Source organism: Eucalyptus grandis, chromosome 3 (genome assembly GCF_016545825.1).
Source record: "Eucalyptus grandis isolate ANBG69807.140 chromosome 3, ASM1654582v1, whole genome shotgun sequence".
Taxonomy (NCBI): domain Eukaryota; kingdom Viridiplantae; phylum Streptophyta; class Magnoliopsida; order Myrtales; family Myrtaceae; genus Eucalyptus; species Eucalyptus grandis.
The window spans coordinates 29,978,216-29,999,970 of record NC_052614.1 but is presented as its reverse complement, the minus strand read 5'-3'; the positions used below and the strand labels follow the sequence as shown (position 1 = coordinate 29,999,970).

The 21,755-nt window shown below is 39.8% G+C and overlaps 2 protein-coding genes across 2 annotated transcripts; both read right to left on the bottom strand.

Annotated features, from left to right (window-relative positions):
- Nucleotides 1-6,716: 6,716 nt before the first annotated feature.
- On the bottom strand, nt 6,717-7,763 carry LOC104437121 (formin-like protein 18). Its single transcript, XM_039308929.1, has 2 exons — nt 7,345-7,763; nt 6,717-7,252 (listed from the first exon to the last, which is right to left on the bottom strand). Exons 1-2 carry the CDS (start codon nt 7,498-7,500, stop codon nt 7,022-7,024), a joined length of 387 nt encoding a protein of 128 aa, XP_039164863.1. The 5' UTR covers nt 7,501-7,763; the 3' UTR covers nt 6,717-7,021.
- A 1,345-nt stretch (nt 7,764-9,108) lies between these two features.
- LOC104437124 (probable inactive receptor kinase At2g26730) lies at nt 9,109-12,544 on the bottom strand. The gene is made up of 3 exons (XM_039308928.1): nt 11,850-12,544; nt 11,441-11,578; nt 9,109-10,008 (listed from the first exon to the last, which is right to left on the bottom strand). The coding sequence occupies exons 1-2, from the start codon at nt 12,461-12,463 to the stop codon at nt 11,548-11,550; spliced, it is 645 nt and encodes a 214-aa protein (XP_039164862.1). The 5' UTR covers nt 12,464-12,544; the 3' UTR covers nt 9,109-10,008; nt 11,441-11,547.
- Nucleotides 12,545-21,755: the final 9,211 nt, after the last annotated feature.

The window sequence follows — 21,755 nt, the reverse complement described above, 5'->3', positions numbered from 1 at the left end:
TCAAACTAGTAAACTTGTAATAAATTTACCCCAACTAACTATAAAAAAACCCTAAACTGATACATTTATGACAAATTTACCCCAAACTAATTTATTCGACTACAAAAACCCTAAACCGGTAAATTTGTAATAAATATATCATATGCTAAATTGGATTAATACCACAAAAAAATCATAAAAATTGTAAACTGTGACAAACGGAACGTAAAATCTTAAATTGGTATATTGGTTAACTGTCACGTGTTATTTAACTTAATAATTTGAGAATAAAATTTAACGAAAACTAAGATAAGGTAAATTTGTCACAAGTGTACCGGTTTGGGGTAAATTTATCAAAAGTATACCAGTTTGGGATTTTTGGTGGTCAAAAATATAGTTTGGGGTAAATTTGTCACAAAGTGTATCTGCCGTTTGGGGTTTTTTAGGGTATTATCCATAAAAAAAAAAAAAACTCCTCTCTTGTATAATTTCGAAATTACTTTTTAATTTTATTTTCCACCCCCACCAACCCTCCCCCTCCCCACCAAATCTAAAATAAAAAGTCCCCGAGTGGTCCCCTCAAAAACTCCTCCCTCGTATCTTTTCGAAATTACTTTTTAATTTTTTTTTATTCTTTTAGTTCTCTTCTCAAAACCCTAGCGCGCCCTCCTTCTTCTCCTCCTGCTCGCCGCATAACCCTCCTTCCTCTCAATCTCTTCTTGCTCTCAACCCTCATCAGTCATCATAATCGTTCACCGCCTCGTCTCCAACCCTTCCTCCCTTGCAGCTGCAGCCACGTCGCCGATCCATCACAGCATCATAGAGTGGCAGCCCTCGCCTCTGCTCTTTCTCTCGCCATCTCTCGCCATCGCTCGCAACCTCATCTCTGCTCCCTCGCCCTTGCCTCAACCCTCCATCGTCTTTTGGACACGCGTGTTGAAACGTGTCGACAAATCCGACACACGGTCAACATGTGTCCGACACACTCTGACACATGTCGGACACAACACGGAAACACATGTAACGTATCTATGCAACATAGATTTAGGCCTGAGGATAGAAGAGGAATGTGAAAACAAAATTTAGGATGTTTCGGTGCAAACTTCACGACAAATAAAAATGTTTACCATGAAAATCCGTTTTTAGAAAGATAATTAGTTTTCATTATTTCGCTGTTTAAGAAAAATGATTTCATCCTTGCTGAATGGGGAAGTCATTTCCTCCTTATCTAATCTTGTTGTTTTGTGTAGATTGATTAATTTTTCATCATCTAAACACCAAAAAAATTAAAAAATAATTGAAAATAATTATTCTCAAATAAATGGAACCTTGGAATTCTTTGCACATTTATATGATCCCGTGCCCCTTAGAATTCTTATTTGAATGATTAGAAAAATTAATTCATCCACAATAAATCTATTGACATATATATATCAAGTTACCTAAATATACACGAGATTTATTAATCACTTGTGAATGTTATTTGTAATTATAACATTACTAATCAAATTAATCTTTTTTTTTTCTGTATTCAAATTTATTAAACATGCCGTAGTAAGGAAATTGTACAGAACATCCGTTCTACTATATTTGGCATTCCACTAATATTGTATATAAGCCAATTGACATAAATCTAATGACCTATTCAATTGCTAGAAACATATGAAAACTCAACCCAGCCGGAAGCCCAGGGAATTTGGCGCATTGGATTCTCCTGGAACTAAAATAATACCCAATTAGGGATTAAATCAACTTGTAACAGCTCTCTCTCTCTCTCTAGCTCCGTCTTCATATTTTTTGGCCGAATGTCGTGATACTTCAATTGGTACGTATATGCACAAATGTAGGGTGCATTTATTTCATGAAAAATTTAACGATAAAAGTAAATATTTTTTTGGAAAAGCCTTTCACAGGAATACAATTAATTTTCCTTTATTTAGTAATGTAAAATGATATATATATATATATATATATATATATTTGGGTCTTATTAACAAATGATTTCAATCTCATGACTTTATCTTAGCCAAAAAATATCAAACTTTTAAATAATTTTTTTTATATTTTTTAAATTTTATTATTTTTATTTTTTTTATTTTCTTGTCTTTTCTTTTCTTTTATTTTTCCTCCTTTCTCTACTACAATTGGCTAGTGACACCACAAGCGAGCTCAAGCACAAAGCTTGCCAAAATCTGGTGAGACTCAAGCTTGCCGGCCTCAAGCTCGAAGCACAGGCACGAACCAACTAGGCTCGACCTTGCGCAAGGTTGGTGATTTTGAGCTAAAGCTTGCCAAATCTTGTCAAGCGTCAACCTCTTGCGAGGCCCACAACCTCAACCTCGTGCCTGCAAGCATGAGCCTCGCCAGCCCATGCTTGTGGCCGGCCGCTAAGGCCTGACAACCAACTAAGTAAGAAATAAAAGAAAATGAAGGAAAAAAAAGAAAGAAAAACGACAAATTTGAGATTAGCAACTTCGAAAAATGTTTTCACCTCTTTAAATTTAAGAATTCACTTTCCTTAATTTATACATGAATATTTTCATTGACCAGAAAAGTGTTTTTGGTTGACTAGTTATTTTCTATTAACAAAGCTCATAAAATCAAATCCCGAATAACACTTTCCCCAAAAAAAAACACACCCCTAGCTTAGATTGCAGCTAGTAATCTTATGCCATAGATAATGCATATAACAGCAGAGTCAATGGGAATGATGGGAAAAAAAAAATGATTGTTTCATAATTGATTTTGCATGGAATATCAAAGAATCGGTATCAATGATATGCCAACCAAAGTTCTCAAACATGTCTTAACTTGAAATTTTATAAAATCGTCAAAAAGGAGAATTTAGTTCGCCACTCTTTATTTTCTTTCTAATTATTTCTTTAATTAATTCAAGTTAATACGAAGATTGGCAGTGGGTGGTCATCATTGCAAAGAGAGGGCCCTCATGTGCAAAGGCTACGTAAACTTGTAAGCTTTTCTTATATTGATCTATGCCAGTGTTGTCGGTTGTTATCTATAGTATCATCTTACAGTTATAAAATGGAATATCTTTGAGCTGGGTTTTTTTACTTCATAGTTTAGTTAGGTTTGTATGACTATATATGAGTATTTATACTTCGATAGAATTGACATTGACGGAAAAAAGTGATTTAGTACATGCTATTATAGGAAATTTAGTCTAATTGGTTGTGAAGAGAGGTGCTAGAGCAAGAGTTTACCTACAGAAATTTAATGATTCTTGTTATTAATTTAATTTGTCATTAGATTGGTGATAAATGCATCACTCTAATTGATAACACAACTTCTAATGAGTCTAACAAGTTTGGATTTATGACTAATCAAAATTCCTGATGCTAAAAATAATAAGTTTCCTCTTTTCTCCTCTACCTTAAATATGACTTGTCATATATGACATTCAAAGCAATTGACGAGCAATGTTCTAGAGTCCTATGCGATTTTGCCATCCTGAAGACTACTTAATGTGGTCATCCTATTCAGGTAGTCTATCTTGAAGCTTAGTTATCATGTATTCTCGTTAATGTAGGGAGTCATAATTTTGCTTTAGAGAATGTGAACATCTTATGCCTGTCGCTCTCAGTTGGCCTACTATGGTACTATGTATGTTTTTGGTGCTTTCTACTCTTTTTCCCCGCTTTTACCATAAGTAATGTAGCTCATGAAATTTTCACAAGCAATTTAATGCATGTCCAACCAAAATGACAATCGACTCAAAAATTCATCCGATGCTTAATCCAATTTTATAAGATGAGATGCCACAAAATAATATAAGTTTTCATTAGTCCTCAAAATACATGCCATACCATAAAATACCAACTTTTCCTTTGGATTAAACCTTGCAATGCAACTTCACGAAATACTTAGTTAGAAATTCACCGAAGCAGCACCAGTGAAGACAAAACAAAGGGTTAGTAATAAACTTGAAAGAACTAGAAAATGTGGAAACTTTTGGTTAAAGTAAGCTACGAACCACCAAATTCAGGAATTTCAAACGTTGGGCGTTTTCTTTCTACGGGGTTAGGGCGTCCCGAAGCTATCTTCTTGTGCTTCTTTGGATCTATATCGAATAGTTGAGGCTTGTGATATTATTCATAAGTAAGATCTACCAAAATGGTCATCACATTATGTAGAAAATCATAGTGTTCCTTTAATTAGCTTGGCCCAATTGAAACTAAGGGCGCGTTTGGTTTAACTTTAGGGAAATGACTTTGCATTTTCCAAAGTATCTTTAGAAGAATAGGCATTTGATAAAGGAAAAAGTGTTTGGGTACTCTCATTTTGGTGTATTTTGCAAAGTAGTTTTGAGGTGAAAAGAAAAAGGCAAAAGAGAAAAGGAAAAGGAGGAGATGCTGAAGCAGGGGAATGATTGGGAGGCAGCCGGAGCTGGTGGTTGTGGTGGGGAGGCAGCCTGGGCGGAGTCGCCTAAGTTTGCGACCCGAGCGACGCCGCCCGAGGCCGCGACCCATGTGACTGTGGTGCGTGGGCGACCAAATTTGGCTGGCTGAGCTCCGCTCAACCCGTTACATGGGTTGCGCGACCCAAGCGACGCCGCCTAAGGTCGTAATCCACGTGACGGCGGTGCATGAGCGACCAGATCTGGCCGGCTGAGCTCCGTCAGCTGAGCTCCGCCAACTAAGCTTCACTCTTGAAGAAACAAGTCCAACGAGAAAGACAATGAACAATAATGTTTTAGGGTAAAATAGGAAAACACAATTATCAGTGAAGGCAATATTGGAAGAAAAAAAAATCATTAAACCTCTCTTTAGCATTCTGAAAATGCTGAAAGCCCAAAGCAGATTCGAATCGCTTTGAGCTTTTAGCATTTCAAAGGTAAGCATTTAGTCAAGGAGACCTTCAAATGATGCATCAAACACCTAAAAAAAATTTCAATGACCTTTGGGGGCTCAAAGTCCCTTGGGAATGCTAAACCAAACAAAGACTAACTAGGTTGTTATGTATGGTATGAGCAGTACCCTTCTAATGAACATGGGGTTCGTGAGAAGACTATGCCAGTAGTTGATCCGACAAGGGTAAGGAGCAATCACTAGGTGAGAAAACGCGAACAAGGTGCGATTTTTGAGAAAATCTTAAGATGGTATAAAAGGAATGAGTTAATCGAAATATATATCAAGTAAGAGGAGCATCGCTGGTCGTACGGTCCAACAGTGACACAGACGTCATTGATTTTTGTGGGAGAGTGTATGACAGTTGTCGACCAGCCAGGCATATATTTTGTAAAATTGTAAAAGGACAAAATAAAAATAGTAATAGATAAAAAGGGAGGAGAACCCGTACTCATTTGCCTTAGCCTATATATTAAGTCTAATTCGCTCACTTCAGCCCAGTCTATTAACACCATCGCAGGCCCATAGGTTCATTACCCCAAGCCCAATACTGCAACAATTTAATTGGTCAATTCGTCCGGGCCCAATTCTCTCGATGAGCCAATCACGTTTAGTGGGACGACTATTTTTGGGTGCGTTTGGTAACATTTCGTTTAAAAATTGTTTCGTGAATAGAAATTAAAAAAAAAAAAAGTATTTTTGCTTCAGAAACAATTTTTGAATAAAAATGCGTTTGGTAGATCTGTTCAAGAATAAAAAGAATAGAAACACGTTGGGTAAATTTGTATAATTTTTTATTTCTTTTAATTTTTAAATATTTTTATTTTATTTTTTATATTTTCTTTTTTTTTTCTTATTTTTTTTCCTTTTTTTTTTTTTCCTTCTTTTGGCCGGTCGCACCGGCCGACGAGGGCAGCGGTCTCGCCCAGCCACGGCGAGGCCGAGCCTCGCCGTAGCTAGGCGAGGCTTGGCCTCACCTTGGCTAGGCGAGGCTCGGCCTCGCCTTGGCTAGCGCGAGGTCGGCCTTGCCAGGGGCTGGCGACGCTCGACCTCGCCGGGGGCCGACTCCAGCGAGGTCGCCGGCCAAAGAAAAAGAAAGAAAAAAGAAGAAGAAAAAAGAGAGAAGAAAATGGAAGAGAGAGAAAAGTGTTCCTAAATTTTGTTCCATAAACAAGAAACAACTTTTTTTTTGTTTCTTGTTTCCATTCCAAATGTGTTTCTAGGAATAAAAAAATAATTTTGGAACAAAAACGCAAATAAACTCGTTTATGTTCCTTTTTTGTTTCCAGGAACAAAAAAAACAAAAATTTGTGTTCGTGGTAATAGAAACACATTTTAACAAACAGGCCCTTTTGCCTCTCCAAAAGAAACTCACCTCTCTTCATCACTGCTTCAGCAACCCCTACGATACAAAGCACGCACGCAGAGGCCGGACAAAGCCGAGGAAGGTTTCTGTCACTTCTAAATTTCTCTCGACTGAAACGCCACCACGAACTGCGCTCTTCTCCTTCATTATATTTCACTTTTGTTTTAGGTTTCTAATCATTAGCATACTCTTATAATACTGTCTTATATAGCTATGAATATTAAATTTTATCCGAGAGAAGTTGCAAAGTGGAGTGATTCTTCCTAGTCATATTCGAACTAGCAAACAATTTGCAGACATCTTCACTAAATCCTTGGGTAATGGGAGGATAGAACATATTTGTAACAAGCTAGGCATGATTAATATTTATGCTTCAGCTTAAGGGGGAGTGTTAGAAGTAAGAAGGATAAATGGGTCTTTACCACTTTTAGGGTTTATTTTGATATATATACACACACACACATATATATATATATATATATATATATATATATTAAACTTTATTGAATAATACAATGTACATTTCCCTCACATGTTTTAAGTCGGAAAAATTCACAAGCCTCTCTGGTCAACAATATAAAATGAGTGTCGAACATTTCCCTGTGACTGAAAGCATGCAATAAACAATTCTGCTCTCAACTTATTACCTGAGATGAGAACTTGAGGCAGTTCATTTCAATTGAGGTACCTGCACCAGACTATGTTTTAAGTCGGAAAAATTCATAAGCCTCACCGATCAACAATATAAAATGAGTGTCGAACATTTCCCTGTGACTGGAAGCATGCAATAAACAATTCCGCTCTCAACGTATTACCTGAGATGACAACTTAAGGCATCGCCAAAGATGAAGATGGTTGCTGTTTGAGGGCCAGCATTTTTGGGGGGTTCAACAATATTTTGTGTCGTGATTGCATCTTGAGACGGTTCAAAAGAAGGTATCATTGTCAAGCTTATCTTTATTCGGTTCTCCTTTGGTTCCTCATCACTGGACAAATCAACCATTGTGAGTGAAGTAGCAGCATCTGCTTGTGAGAAAATAATCTGCCCATACACAGATAGTGAACATGAATTACTTTCCAGGAAAAATAAATGAAGTCAAATAACAGATGGTTGGTTTGACGTCTAACCAGTACCTCTGCCATAAATTCCTTAGGAAATTGATTCTGGCGACCCCACCTGACATCCATTCCATCAAACTCAAGCTTCATAACATTATCCGATATAAATGCAGTATTAAACAATGCATGGAACATTGTTTCTCCATGTTCAAGACCAGCATCCATACTCATACACTCCAGCACAACATCACCTTAAACATTACAATGGATGTCCAATTTAACTGTTTCACTGAGTGCCTGCAGTAAAATATATGAACAATTAAAATAGTCAACTACCATTATATCCGTCAATTTCCTTAAGCATCCATGATTCATTGGTGAACTCACACATCAAAATGGACTGGTGGATGAGGCAATGGCCCTGCAATTGGTGCTCAAGAGGGAATATCTATTTTCTTACATTCTTGTATTCCTCGGAGAGTTGTAGTTAGTACTAACTAGGGGTGAGCATGGTCCCGGTTGGGCTGGTCTATCTCGTAACCCTAGGACTAACCCGCACAGCGTTGGTCCTCAATTTTTTGAACTGAAGACCGACCCTATTGAGCTTGGGACCAAGGACCGGTCGGTCCGATTCGATTCCAAGGTCAACTCGAGACCAACTAATAAATTTTTTTTTTTAATTTTTTTGTACTCCTTAAAAAAAGGATTGAGAATTGAACCGACCTAATGGGTTCGGTCCAGTTTCATGATCAATCTAGGACTAACCAATAATTTTTTATTTTATTTTTTATACTTCTTGAAAGGGCAACTTGAGGAAGATCGTACCGACTCAATGGATTCGATGATAAGCAAGGTTAGCTAAGAAATGTAAGCGGTGAGGGTCAAGTGGGGTAAACGTCGAACGTAATGAGCATTGAATGTCGAGCGAAGAGCAACAAGCCAAGCAAGCATCGAGCAGCGAGTGGTATGACTAACCCAAAGGGAGCGAGGCGAGTGTTGAGTGACGAGCGAAAAAGTTATTTTTTTCAATTTTAGCAAATTGAAAACTAAGAGGACAAATAAGACAGAAAATAATGAATATTAAAAGAGGATGCCATAAGCTACCTTTTTGGACGCCATGAGGACTTATCTCAAAAACATTTTTCTCCTTCATAAATTATGACTATTGATATCGTAAAATACATTAAAAACCTAAGTTATTAAAGAATAATGTAAAATTACTTGAACTTCTCATTAAAGAGTTGTTTAGTGTTGTTGACGCCGTTTATTTTAAGGTTTTCTCTATATAAAAAATTATAAATAATATATTAGATAAATAATATATTAGATATTTTAGGTCTTCTGTCAAGGTTGGTCTGGGTTGGACCGACCCGAAACTCTCAGGACCAAGGACTGACCCGCACAGTGCTGGTCTAGGAATTCTAAGACCAAAGACCAACCCAGTCTCCTTAGGAACCGGACCAGGACCGACAAGGTTGGGCAAGTCCAGCGTCGGTCCAGGGTCGGTCCAGGGTTTAACCCTGGACCGATGCTCACCCCTAGTACTAACTACGAAGCAAAACACTATTGCTAGGAAAGCAAAATAAAAGAATGATAGCCTCTAAAAAAGAAAAATAAAAGAACAATAACTCATCCTTCTGACTAGACTGCACATAAGTATGTATTCTGTTTTATATACTCAAAAGGAGACTGAACTTAGCCAGGTTCTCAAAATGCGGCATACTTGCCTTTTTTACAGAATGCGATTGTAAACCTGCGAAACAATGATCTTTTGCAGCTTGATTTAACAGGTTTGACAAATTAACAAAGGGAGAACTCTATGACTAAGACATTCAAAACATTTAGATAACTGTGACTGCCTAAAGCTCCAATCCATAAATCCAGCAAGGATTTACAAATATATAAGGAGAAAAAGTCTGGTACTAGAAACTAATGAATACATGGGAGAGCAAGTGGAGTCATACCTAACAAACATATACAAACAAGATCTCTTGAATAATTTTAGGTTTTTTCGATTGCCAACAAAATTAGAATTACCTGTTTGTAATGCCTCACATGTTCACTCCTTCTGGGTGTGGAGAACAGATCTTTGGGAGTTTGATCAGCAACCATAAAGGGGTCCTGTCCTGTTATCTTAACAGTAGGACGACATGCCCCTTCAACACTTTTGATTACAAGCGCCTTGTCTGGTGGAGGCCAATCTGAACCAGCATTCTGTATGGAAACATAGTGGAGGTATCTCAGCTGGGAAGGCAACAAATTTAGAGTCGATGTCAGCTGCAAGAGTTCACGGGGCACTTTCTTGTAAATCATGTCAAGTGTTTTCTGCTCCCCATCCTGCTTCTTCCTATATAACAAAAGAGAAGCCGACATGAATGCCAAAACTAGCCACACACCCCTTTCACAATGCATCGACAGCACATTCTGTTGCATATCAGATGACAACCATTCATCGGCAGATCTCAAAAGTTGTGGATAATCTCCACTGTCGGTATAGGGCAACCTCCATAATTTGAGGGAGTTCTATGACAGTTATATCATATCCAGACAACAAATTAGCCATTTGGCTTTGGTTATCTTGTTCTCTGAAATTGAGCACCATGAAAGAGGCTGCAGGAAATTGGTCTTGGAGTTTTGCAACTATGCCTCTCATGTAAAACTTATATTCGTCATCCTACAACCAGTCTGTGGTAACTTGGCCGAAAAAAGACCAATCCCAGGTGAGACAGTAATCGAACACTGCATCAACATCCAAATAAGTAAATCATTATGTGCATGAGATTAGTGTACCAAAATAGAGAGAGCTAACAGGAGACATCTATCACCAAGTGCAATCTTCCTTTGGGCTCAGTATGAACTTGATAGACTATGAAACGAAGTACTCATGCAAGAAAGCTTCCAAATCGTGAATGATGACTTGCTACGCAGTCAAAAGTTGTTTAGAAACTAAACCACAAAAACAGCTTCTTAAAATTCCAAGAAATAGCGACTAGAAAAGGTTAGAAAACCCATCTACTGCGGATCATTTCCATTGAGGTGTAGGGTGAGTGATATTTCAAGAGAACTGATGAATAAACTAATGAAATAATCCTCATGGAAATCTTCTGCAGATGAACATCTTGAATGCTTATGACCTTTCACTGGCAAGTTCATTTGGGAGTGGTGAAATATGCATTTATGACTAGTCAGGAGCACCCAGAGGAGCCTTACAGAGAACTTGCAGCTAATTAGCTCTCTATCGGAATATACTTCTTTCTACTTCTAGGCTTTCCAGCTTTTCAAAGAAAATAACTTCTATTTGTATTTTCTTAAGTCTTGGTGAATGACTCATGCACCTACTTTCAGTGCTATGGTCTTTTGGATTGGACACTGGACGACCTACTCTGGTTTTGGGTTTGATCTCAAATTTTTTTTGATACCCTAGCGATCTTTGATGATTAATGGGTTTTCTTCTCTTCAATCCGGCCTGAGCTGAACCCATCTCATCAGAGTTAAGCCCCAAGGCCATTTGGCTTGTCAGTAAGACATTGATGCACCCTCAAAAGCTGTCAAGGTTATGCAGTTGCTGGAAGTTGGTTAAGATGAGTGTGGATATGATCCCAGGTTAAAGCAGGGCTATGGGTTGTGTAAATTGATTGGGACAAGCATTTCCTTTTAGCTGAGACAAGAAATGTACTTGCAATCAGCGGTGATATAAAATGCAATGACATGCTTCTATAAAAGTTAGCGCTTGTGATGTGCAGCTATTTAATCAGGGTAGGTTGGCTACTCACAACAGCCCAACTAATGACATGTCAGAAAGTATATGCTTCATCTGCAAAGTAACAAAGTCATCAATCCTAGAGTTTTTAGTCTGTAGTTGTTTCATGAGCCTAGAGCCCTGTTTTATGACCAAAATGGGAAAAAGACCAAAAACTACGGTACCCAAGCTTCTCTGTTCTTTTGACATTATTACCCTCATTAATTACTTGTCACATAAGATCTCCACTAGTTCCCCTATTGTTGAAGTACTCTAGTGCTCCTAGAGGAGGAAAATCTTAGAAAATTAGACTAGAGGCTGTCATTGCATCCAACCACAAAAATAAAGGAGCATACATAGAATCCTGGAATCTGTCAATATGGCACATATAGATTATTACAGCGTACTGATACTGAATAAGTGAAAGCTTACCATAGACTCTGTCTGAGACTTCCAACACCCCTCCGTCAGACAGATTTTTGTTAAATAATATCCATTGTAAGGCCATAGTGCACCAGGATTAGTCCACATGCTTCACATCAAGAATCTTGACACACTAGAATTGCACCCCTGTAAAACCAATAGTCCATGTTACTTCATTTTAATGCAGGAGATAACACGCACTTTCTGGTGGAGATTATCTCTGTAGACCAGGAGAGAATGTAAGTCTGTAAACCAATAATTTGGTCAGGTGAAAGGGAGCTACTTGCTGTTGTTGTTCATTGCATCAAAATTGTGCACAGCGAAAGGTCAAATAGATCGTTTGTTGGCAATGTTTTTATACAGAATCTAGAAAATTCAGGGATGAACTTTGTCAGTTTCTGGGAAAAGAAAAAATAACCTTGTCCTTTTAGACAAGTCATCGTTCGCTTCGATGATCTTGTTGTGCTGTGGCTGTGACAGCCGGTCTTCAATCATCCTCTGTACTACAGACATTGCAGGTCGCCTCTGAGAGGGGTTGGATGCGCAAGCCATCGCCACCTGCAATAGTCCCATTAACTCATCCTGGAAATTCTGGTAATTACCCAGCTCAGGATCGAAATCATCAACATCCCAGCGCCTTTCGGTTGTGGAATTAAACAAATATGCAAAATCAGCCTCACAAGACATTTTCCCAGTTAGAAGCTCCACAAGCAATACCCCAAAGCTATAGACATCGTCCTTTTGAGGGTCAGCGGCCTTCAGTGCATCTTTCAGAGGCGCCTGGATGCAGTTCGGGCCATAATCGGAAACTAACGGATCATAAGACGTTGTAAGGAGGACACTGGTTGACTTGATTTTTCCATGGAAGACATTGGGACCTTGAGAGTGCAAGTACCCTATGCCTCCGTGTAAAAGTCCATTGAAGCTTCTCAGGGCCATGTAATCGAACAACGGGAGCTTCTCGTCTCTAATGTAATAGTAATCCTTCAGGAAAAGTAGATTCTCGTGTCGCATCGTTCCCGATGCATTCATCGTCTTCCTGAATTCACCAACGGATAAGACCAAGGGCGAAGGAGGAGCTTTTTAGAGAGAGAGAGTTCTTGAGTGAGGTGCTTGAGAGATGTTCGACAAAATGCCCAACACAGAAAAATTTAAGATTTGAGAGAGGGAAACTGAGAGTGAGCGACCACCCCATTCGGTGGCTGCGTTGGAGATGCGCCGGTCGCCAGTCGCCGTCACGCCCTGTTCAAATATAAGCTGTGTTAACCCCAGGTTAGCATACTGCGCATTCATTGGTGGTCTTAAGTACGGTGTCGTGGTGGCTGGGTAGGGAGCGTCCACAAAACCTCCCCTGTTTTTAGTGCCCTGTTTTGTTCCGTTGCGGGTTCCGCCGTTTGTCTTGTGCGCATGATTTTTGGCCCCGTTCGTATGTATGCTGCGGGTCTTGGGTTGTTCCTTGTCGAATGTTGCGGGGCTCGGTTGGCTCGTTTTCTTTTTTCCTGGTCTAATGCATCTCGCCTGATCGACGAAATGCTCGAACCAGATCTCGCTTAGGTCTCCTCTGATTTCGGGTCGGGTCTGGACGTTTGTTGATCCTTGGACATGGCTGATACGTTTTTTTCCTTAGTGCGTCGTTTCCTCGTGCCTATTGTTTCTTTCGAAAGTGGGGGAACGGTCGGCGGTGACTGTAGGTTCAGCAACGTAGGCCTGGGGACTGTTGGAAGTCCAACGTGAAAGTGTGTTCTAGCCGGCTGTGAGTGTTGTGCGCCTGGCCAGAGTCTTCGGGTTTTCTGGGCGTGCTCAAAGGAGACCACGAGGGGATGAAAGAAAAAGAAATAAAAAAGGAATAAAAAATAAGTGGTAGAAGCTAAAGGCGCCTCCCTTTCTGCCTAGGCGGCTAATGGGATCTCAAAATAAAAAAATAGAAATTGTTTTTGGAATCAAAGTAAAATTGAGAACCGGACCAATTCTCAAAATTGGGAATTGAGGACCAGATTGGCTCGTCATCGGTTCCAGTCTGGTCTAATGGAACCGGCCACTTTTTTTTTTTTTTTACTAGAGAGTGGTTGTGCTCCAGACCTATCGATTAATTTGATTGTCAAGCAGTTTAATAGAACCAATTCAAAAGAACAAAATAAAAAATAGGAAAAAAATATAAAGAGAGAAGAGCCCAAACTCAATTGCCTTATATAAACCGATCTGCTTCTTATTCAAAAGAAACGCACTCTGTTGATCGCTTCTTCGGCAAAAGAAACAGGGTCTGGAAGAAGCGGAGGGAGGAGTCTATCGCTTCTTCCATTTTTCTCTTGGCTGAAACTCCACCACGACTCAGCTCTTCTCCTTCGGTTTTATTTCACTTTTGTTTTAGGTTTTTAATCATTTGCATACTCTTATGATGCCGTCTTATATAGCTATAAAAATTAAATTTTCTCATTTGACTGTGGTACTATTTTTTTTTTCCGTTGCCCTTCCATTTTAATATGAAATACGTTATGTATACATGTGAATAGATTATAGCAGAGTTCTAAAGAGTTATCTATGACAATGACAAGTAGGAATTAAACAAGCAATAACACTACGTTGCTTTTGGAAATTTGATGACTCAGCAATTCCGCGTGATTTCAGTGATGCGCATAACCCTTTCATGGAAGGATAATGAAGATTCTCCGTGTATTTATACCATTTCCCCTTACTTTTAACTGTGTCCATTTTGAAAATTTCCTGATAGAACCCATCATTCAATTTTAATGGAATTGTACATTGCAAAACCCATATCCGCTCCAGAACTCATGTCAGGTAATTTTCATAGTTTTGAGAAAAGGGGGCCTAGAGACCATTAAATTGGTAAGGCACAACTATACATCAATGAGGCATCAAGGTGCCACTCGAATTTTCCTATCAAAGAACTAGATAAACCACATGGAGGAATATTATGAAATAGGGGTGAGCATAATTCGAGTTGGGCTAATCCACCTCCTAATCTTAGGACCGACTTGCAGGAAAGTAGGACTAAATTTCGAACTTTCAAATACAACCTGATGCAGCCCACATTGAAGATCGGCTCTCTCGACCAAGAAGATCGGCCCGCATTAAAGCTCGAAGAAACCGATTTTAGTCCACGGAAACACAGGAAGTGACCCTAGTTTTAGTTTCCATGCCCTTTACTATATCTCCTATTTTTGGGACGCTTTGTCTTTATTTCTCCTAGTTTCAACGTTCTGTTTTTATTTCTTTGATGATATGACCTTGTAGAAGACAGACAACTTTTGATGAATTTTGATAAATGAAAAGCTTTGCTTGAAGCAAGCATCATGAACCTTGTAGAGTTCATATCCTTGAAAACCTAGAAGAGATTCCTTGAAGAGTCGGAGCTTTAAATCTGCATCCTTGAAGAGTTGCAATCGATTTAGAAGAATCGGTGTCCCTTTCAACTTTTTTGTATGTTCGTTACTTCCAAAGACTATCCTACACATACCCAAAACTCCAGAAGTCTTTGTTCATTTGGCTTTTTCAGGTCAAAATTACAAAGATATTCATTAACAATGAGATGTTGCGCGAGTCAACCAAACTATAGGCTTGCATACCAATATATATTCAAACAAATTTAAGATAAGTCATGCTCAATTTAAACAATAGAATTGTGTTGGTTTTTTTTTTTTTAGGTCGGTTCGGCGAGATGTGTGGCCGATCGTGGGTGGCTCCACTAAATTGGAAAATTGAGGACGTTTTGACTGTGTTGGTAGTCGAGAGCCAATGTTCGAGTGGGTTCATTGTCCAAGATTCACTAAAAAGCACGCTGGAGTGAAATTAACCGTCGATTTGAGTCGGATTTCGGAAAGATGATGTCACAAGCTATTTTAGGAACGATAGATTTTCGGAGGTCGATTTTTCAATTTTTTGTATTTCCTAAATTGATGGGAAAAAGACATATCTACCATTTCAAATTATTGAGCAAGAAAATTTAGTTTATTTCGAAATTGAAATTAACAATTTGGATAATTAAGTGGATATTAGTGCTAGATTTTGAGAGCTATTGGGGGACAAGCATTTAAGAAAAGAGATGTTGTGTTGATCTTTTCTTTGGCTTGTGGAACACGCACAAACGGCTGGCCTCCATCTTCTCACGCTCGGCAACCCTCCCATCCGCTCATTATTCCTGCTTTAGTTTTAATCTCTCTGCCGTGCGAAGCAATCCCCATCACTCACCTCTCTCCATCTCCGTTACTTCTCTTCCTCAACCGAAGCCCCACTCTCCACTCACGCCAGCGAAGATCCCTGCAGCAGCTCCACCGAGTCCAACGTCTTCAACCCGTGCATATCGTGGAGTCCACGAAGACAATAAGACAACATCATTTCGACGCCAGAAAACTCCTGTTCCGTGTCTCCACTTCACGGAGCTTTTTTTGAAGACGCCGAGGCAGCACCGAAGCAGCTCCGTGCCACGTTTTCAGTCAACCTTGCTGCCTCTCGGACGACCTGACCTACGCTCAGCCAACATGCGACAGCTGCTTCCTTCTTCCAGCACTGAAGACCGAAGTCAGCCTCCACGCATCCGACTTGCCTGTGGGTCAAAGAGCCGACGCCAACGAGGAAGCCCAGCAACCTTCTTCTTCAGCCACGCGACTATATCTCGACCTTGTTGGGAGACTAGCACGGTCCATTGATCCATGAAGACCGAAGCTGCTTTGGTGAACAGAAGCCAGCTACTGAAGCTGGGTTGGTTTTCGTCTTCCGTCCAGCAGCAAACGAAGCACTTGCAGCACGCCTCATCCGAGTTTCTCTCCCAGCTCGTCAGTCCACGCACCTTCCCGGTAGCCCAGTGACCGAAGCTGCTTCCGTCCTCTTTGCTTAGGCAACCGTATGGCGTATTAGTTTATTCGGGTCTTAGTGGGTAGGACTCGCTGAGACGTGGTCTCATTGGTTATTGAATAACCATTTCAGGACCCTGAGGAGGAGCTAAGGAAGAGGAACCTGAAGGGGAGAAAGTATTTTGAAGTAGAAGATGATCCAGAGAGGGATCTTGAAAATAACCCAGATGTGGATTGGGATCCCATCCCTTTTGTGAACCCTGTTTTCGGTGTAGATAGGTCGACTTTTATGCTGTAAATAGTATTGTAATATGCTATGAGTTGAGTTGTTAATGAAAGTGTGGTTAAGAATTTTCAATATGAAAAATATGGCCTACTTTCCTATCCCATTATTTTATTGTCTGGGGATTGATGACTGCTTCCGCATGTGCTTAATAAGAAGAAATGGTCGGCGATACCACTAGGGGTAAGCACCGGACGCAATCAACCGGCGAGGGGACCCTCTCTAGCCATCTTGAGCCTGACGGTACCACGATCTATATTGATGGGGCACCTTATGGGTGAAACCCACATTGATCGAAACTATAGGCCTTACCAGCTCATAGGTCTAGCCCCTAGGGCACCCATAGAACGAAAAGGAGTTTGAGGAATCGCAAAACGGTGTCGTTTTGCATGCTCATGTGATGACAAATTCCAAAAACGATGTCGTTTTGTGTCCGATGTGTAAATAATTAGTATAAAAATTAATTAAATTTAATTTAAACTTAATTTTATTTACAATATTCTAAAAATTAAAAACTAAAAAGGGGGGTGCCGAAGGGGCGGCGAGGCCCGAGCCTCGCCGCCGCCGGGAGGCCGGCGACGGAGGGGAAGGGTCGGCCGAGAGGTTCCACCACGACCCTTGCCCCAGATTTGGGCAAGGGTTTGTGGGCCCTCGCCACCTCCCCGCCATCACCGGGAAGGGCTAGCGATGGTGGGGGAGCATCGAAGCCAAGCCCTCAAGGTTGACTAAGCCTTAACCATCAAACACAAAACGACGTCGTTCTTGCAATTTGTCACCATATCAAGTGCAAAATGATGTCGTTTTACACCAAACTCACCGAAAAATTGCCACGTTAGCAATTTGGCCGGATTTTGGCAAAGTGGCACTTAAGTAATCCACTTTATTCGATTTTGGCACTTAAGTGTACCTTTCTGAAGTTTTGACACTTAAGTTTTCCTCCGTGCCAAATTTTGGCACTTGGGCTGTACTTCTGCTGAATGGAAAGTAAGAGGTCTGCTCTGTGATCTTCTTAAGCCAACCCAAAAACTCAGGAGGGGCCATCTATGGACCTGAAATGGTTATTTAATAACCAATGAGATAACGTCTCAGCAAGCTCTACCCCCTAAAACTCAATTAGTAAATCAATACGCTATCCAAGCTGCCTATGCATACACAGGTCAGAGGACTTACCTTGGCCTCAGATTCTACCTGCATATTAGTACAATTCAATAGGCACCGAAACAATCACATCATAGATCAATATTTTGATCAATCGACTTAATCGATTACATGTCAGTCGGCCCATCTCAAGGTCATTTCCATTTAATCAATCAATTCACAATATCAGATCAAAGCAATGATCAATCGACCTAATCGGTTATAAGTCAGTCGAACCATTTCTAAGTCATTTCACTCCACACTATATAACTTCCAATAGTATACTTAGTCACAGAGCTACATTAATGCTCTCGGGTGTCGTTTTCGCCAGGGTGACGTATGTAGAAGACAATTACGAGTGTTCTTTAAGGTGCCATTTTCGCCAGTGATATGCCTAATCACTGAACCATATATGTTATAAATCATGTATATTCTTTCTCTATGGTGCCGTTTTCACCAACGTGATGTATACAATAGATAGTTACGTGCGTTCTTTAAGGCGCCGTTTTTGCCAGTGATATCCTTAATTACCGAACCACGTATGTTCATAATGATATATGTACTAGAGCGTTACGTGAGTTCTTTAAAGCGTTGTTTTCACCAGTGATATCCTTAATCATCGAACCACGTAGGTCTATAAATCATGTACATGCTCTCTGGTGTCGTTTTTGCCGAGGTGATATACTTAATCACAGAGCCAATATAAACAATGTACGTACATGTTCTCGAGCGTTGTTTTCGCCGGGGTGATATATTTGATCACAGAACCATTATAAACAATTTACTTGCATGCTCTCAGGCGTCATTTTCTCCGGGTGATATAATAAATCACAGAGCCACGTGCTACATAATTCTTTCCCAACTTTATAATACTTGATATTATTGACCTAATTGATCTTAGCCAAGACTATATTTAATTCATTCTCATGGCTTCCTCCACTTTATAGCCCATCAAAATATTATTGGCGCTATATAATTATACTCAGTTATCTACCAATCAATTACTCAAATTCCAAACAATTTAGGAATAATTCCTCAAGTTGCACAATCAATTCAATTCAACACAACGTAGAGCTCAAATAAATAAACAGGCTGCACCACGACAATCAGCATAAAATTCGGGTCATCGACTATCCCCTGCTTAATTTCTGGAAAATGAATAATTAATTAAATTAATTTCGAAAATTAATAAATAATCCAATTTAGGCCCGTAATGCCTAATTGAAGCCCGAGACGGGTCGGGAAAAATCCCGAGATGCATTCAATAAATAATATAGGCTATCCTCTAGCTAATTACACTAGTCAAAAGCCTAACATGCATCATAATTAATTAATAATCACTAATCTACTCTAATCTAACCACCTAATTGCACTTAATTAAATATAATCAACCCTTAAGCATCATTAGCAAACTAAGTAAGGATTAGTAAGCTAAACTCACTCGTTTAACAATCCGCTCGGATCAAAACGTAGGGAACGCCATGGGGGACGTTTTTCTCCAAAGGTGGGCCAACTTTTGAGGTCCGAAACTACCTTAACACGGGCTTGGAAGTTGCTGCAAAACCCTCTTTGTTTCTATTCTGATCTTGCTGAAATGGTGGCCAAAAAGTTTGGTTTAAAGCAAGAAATTGATCGGTAAAGGTGGAAAAGGGCAAACCAGCCTTGGTGGGGCTTACTGGTGGCTAAACGGGCTCTGGCTTGGCCCGACCAGTGGCTGTGATGCACAGCAGAAGCGGCTGGACGGCGAGATTGGAGGCGGAGAGGGCAGGCGGTGCGCGGGTAAACGGTGCATCCTTGCCCCGAGATGAATCAATACTTTCTAGTCGAGCTACATCACATACTGTTTACACTACAGCATGGGTGTGCGAATGGCAGCGATCCGGTGTGGCAGTGGCGTCCAAGCGGCGACGGCTGTTGCTCTCTTTCTCCTCAGCTGCTAGTCGTACGGTTTGGAGGAGGGAGAGGGTAGAGTGGCCGACCAAGGAGGGGTGGGGGAGAGATAAGAGAGAGTGGGCCACTATTGCCAATATTTTCCACAAAATATCTCTTACAATCATCCTAGGCCAAATATCAACCCTTGGCTCACAATCCACCAACCATGCTCACTTAGAAGCCAAAGTGGACCAAAGGTTGTGGGTTGGTGGGGGCACACGAATTTGGAAGCATTTTCTCTCAATTGACACTGATCCTTACTCGATTCAATCTCATTTGGCTTCAATAAAATCAAACAACCTACCATAGATCATCTTGGCTTTTTTTCTCACCCATATATCCATCTTGCTTCCCAATTTTGAAATCAAAAACACTCTCCGGCCTTTTCTGCACAAAACGGTCATAAACCGACTTTTCCCAAAAGGTCTTGGAAAAAAAAAAAAAAAAATCTTCCGAGAGAGTCATAGGTCTTAGAATTTATTGTGACATGACAGAATCTTCAATTTCTGAAATTGGACTTGAATTCACGATTAAATTCCATTCAGTGTGTTTTTAGCGTAACTTAAACTACTGGGTAGTTTTCGGAGATTTTTAATGCAAATGACTCATGATCGATTTTCTTTGAACCACTATGAACCCACTTGACTCATTGACGATTCTCGATTGTCGTGAAAATCTCAATGATACAATTCCAAATACAGGATACCAAAATGACAATAAAATCATATTAGTGCTGATCGACGAGAATTTTCCAATTTAGTGGAGTCACCCACGGTCGGCCACACTTCTCAGTTGAACAAACCTATCTCTGATCTCAAATCGATTTTAAACTGTGCTGTAAAAGCCTCTAAAGATGAGCACGGTCGATAAGTCGATTTATAGTTGAATTCTCAAGTCTATTGCCTTAAAATTCCTTAATGGCTTCCCTGGATAGTATAGTTATTTCGAGAGTGATCGACTCTGAGAACAGCTCTATAGACGCGTCAATAAAATGCCCGACTAATTCAGTAGAAAACAAGGTTGAAAATTTGGGATGTCACACAACCTACACAGTGTTGATCCTCGATTTTTTAGACTGAGGACTGACCCTATTAAACTTGGGACCGAGGACTGGACCGACCCAATGGGTTCAGTCCGATTCCAAGGTTAAGATTAATCGATAATTTTTTGTTTCAATTTTTTGTATTCCCTAGAAATACATATCTACCACTTCAAATTACAAATTCATTGAAATTTCAAACGCCTACAATTTTAAAAAGACAACAATAGAAAAACCTACTAAAAGCAAGAAACCATAAAAACGATTAAGATCGCTCCTGGAGATATGTGACAAGATGGGAAGTTCTTGTAATCATCTATAAATTATACTCGTAACACCATATGTAAAAGCGTTATAAATATTATATTAGATATATAATATGTATGTATGTATGTATACTATTTTAGATATATTATACATAATATATAAAGTCAGGGTTGGTCCGGGTTGAACCGACTCTAAACTCCCAAAACCGAGGACCAACCAATATAGTATTGTTCCAAGAATCTCAAGACCAAGGACCAATCCAGTCTCACTGGGAATCGGACTAGGACTGGTAGGGTTGGACCAATCCAAGGTTAACCCTAAACCAATGCTCACCCCTATCATGGAAAGCCATACATTCTCTAGATCTAACAATATAGTTTGCAATCCAATTTGCTCAAGTACTCACTATAAGAAATTTGCAACTTGACTTCCCATTGCCTCTAGATGGCTAAGGGAATCTAATTAACCAAAGAAACCATGGATGACCTAGAGGAGTCAGATTGTTCAATCATATTGAGAACATAACCAAAGTGGAATCCTTCTCTAGTATGACTCTAAGGTGGTTCAAGTTGCAAGCTAATTGAAGCCCCTTAACAACAACTCAGAGTTGAGCTTTGATAGGAGAGGAGATGCTATTGCAATTAGCAAAGCCTCCAAAGCACTTGTCCTCCTCCATTAGTAACCTTCATTGGACAAATTGAATGGAGAGTCAAATATACAAATATATGTGTGTGTGTGTGTGTGAAGGACTTCACATGTAGCAAATTTTCTACCTTATGATTTCAACATTATTAGGATTGTGGCAAGGATTAGGTAAATTGTGATTTTGTATATAAACATGAGGTGTATTTGAATTGA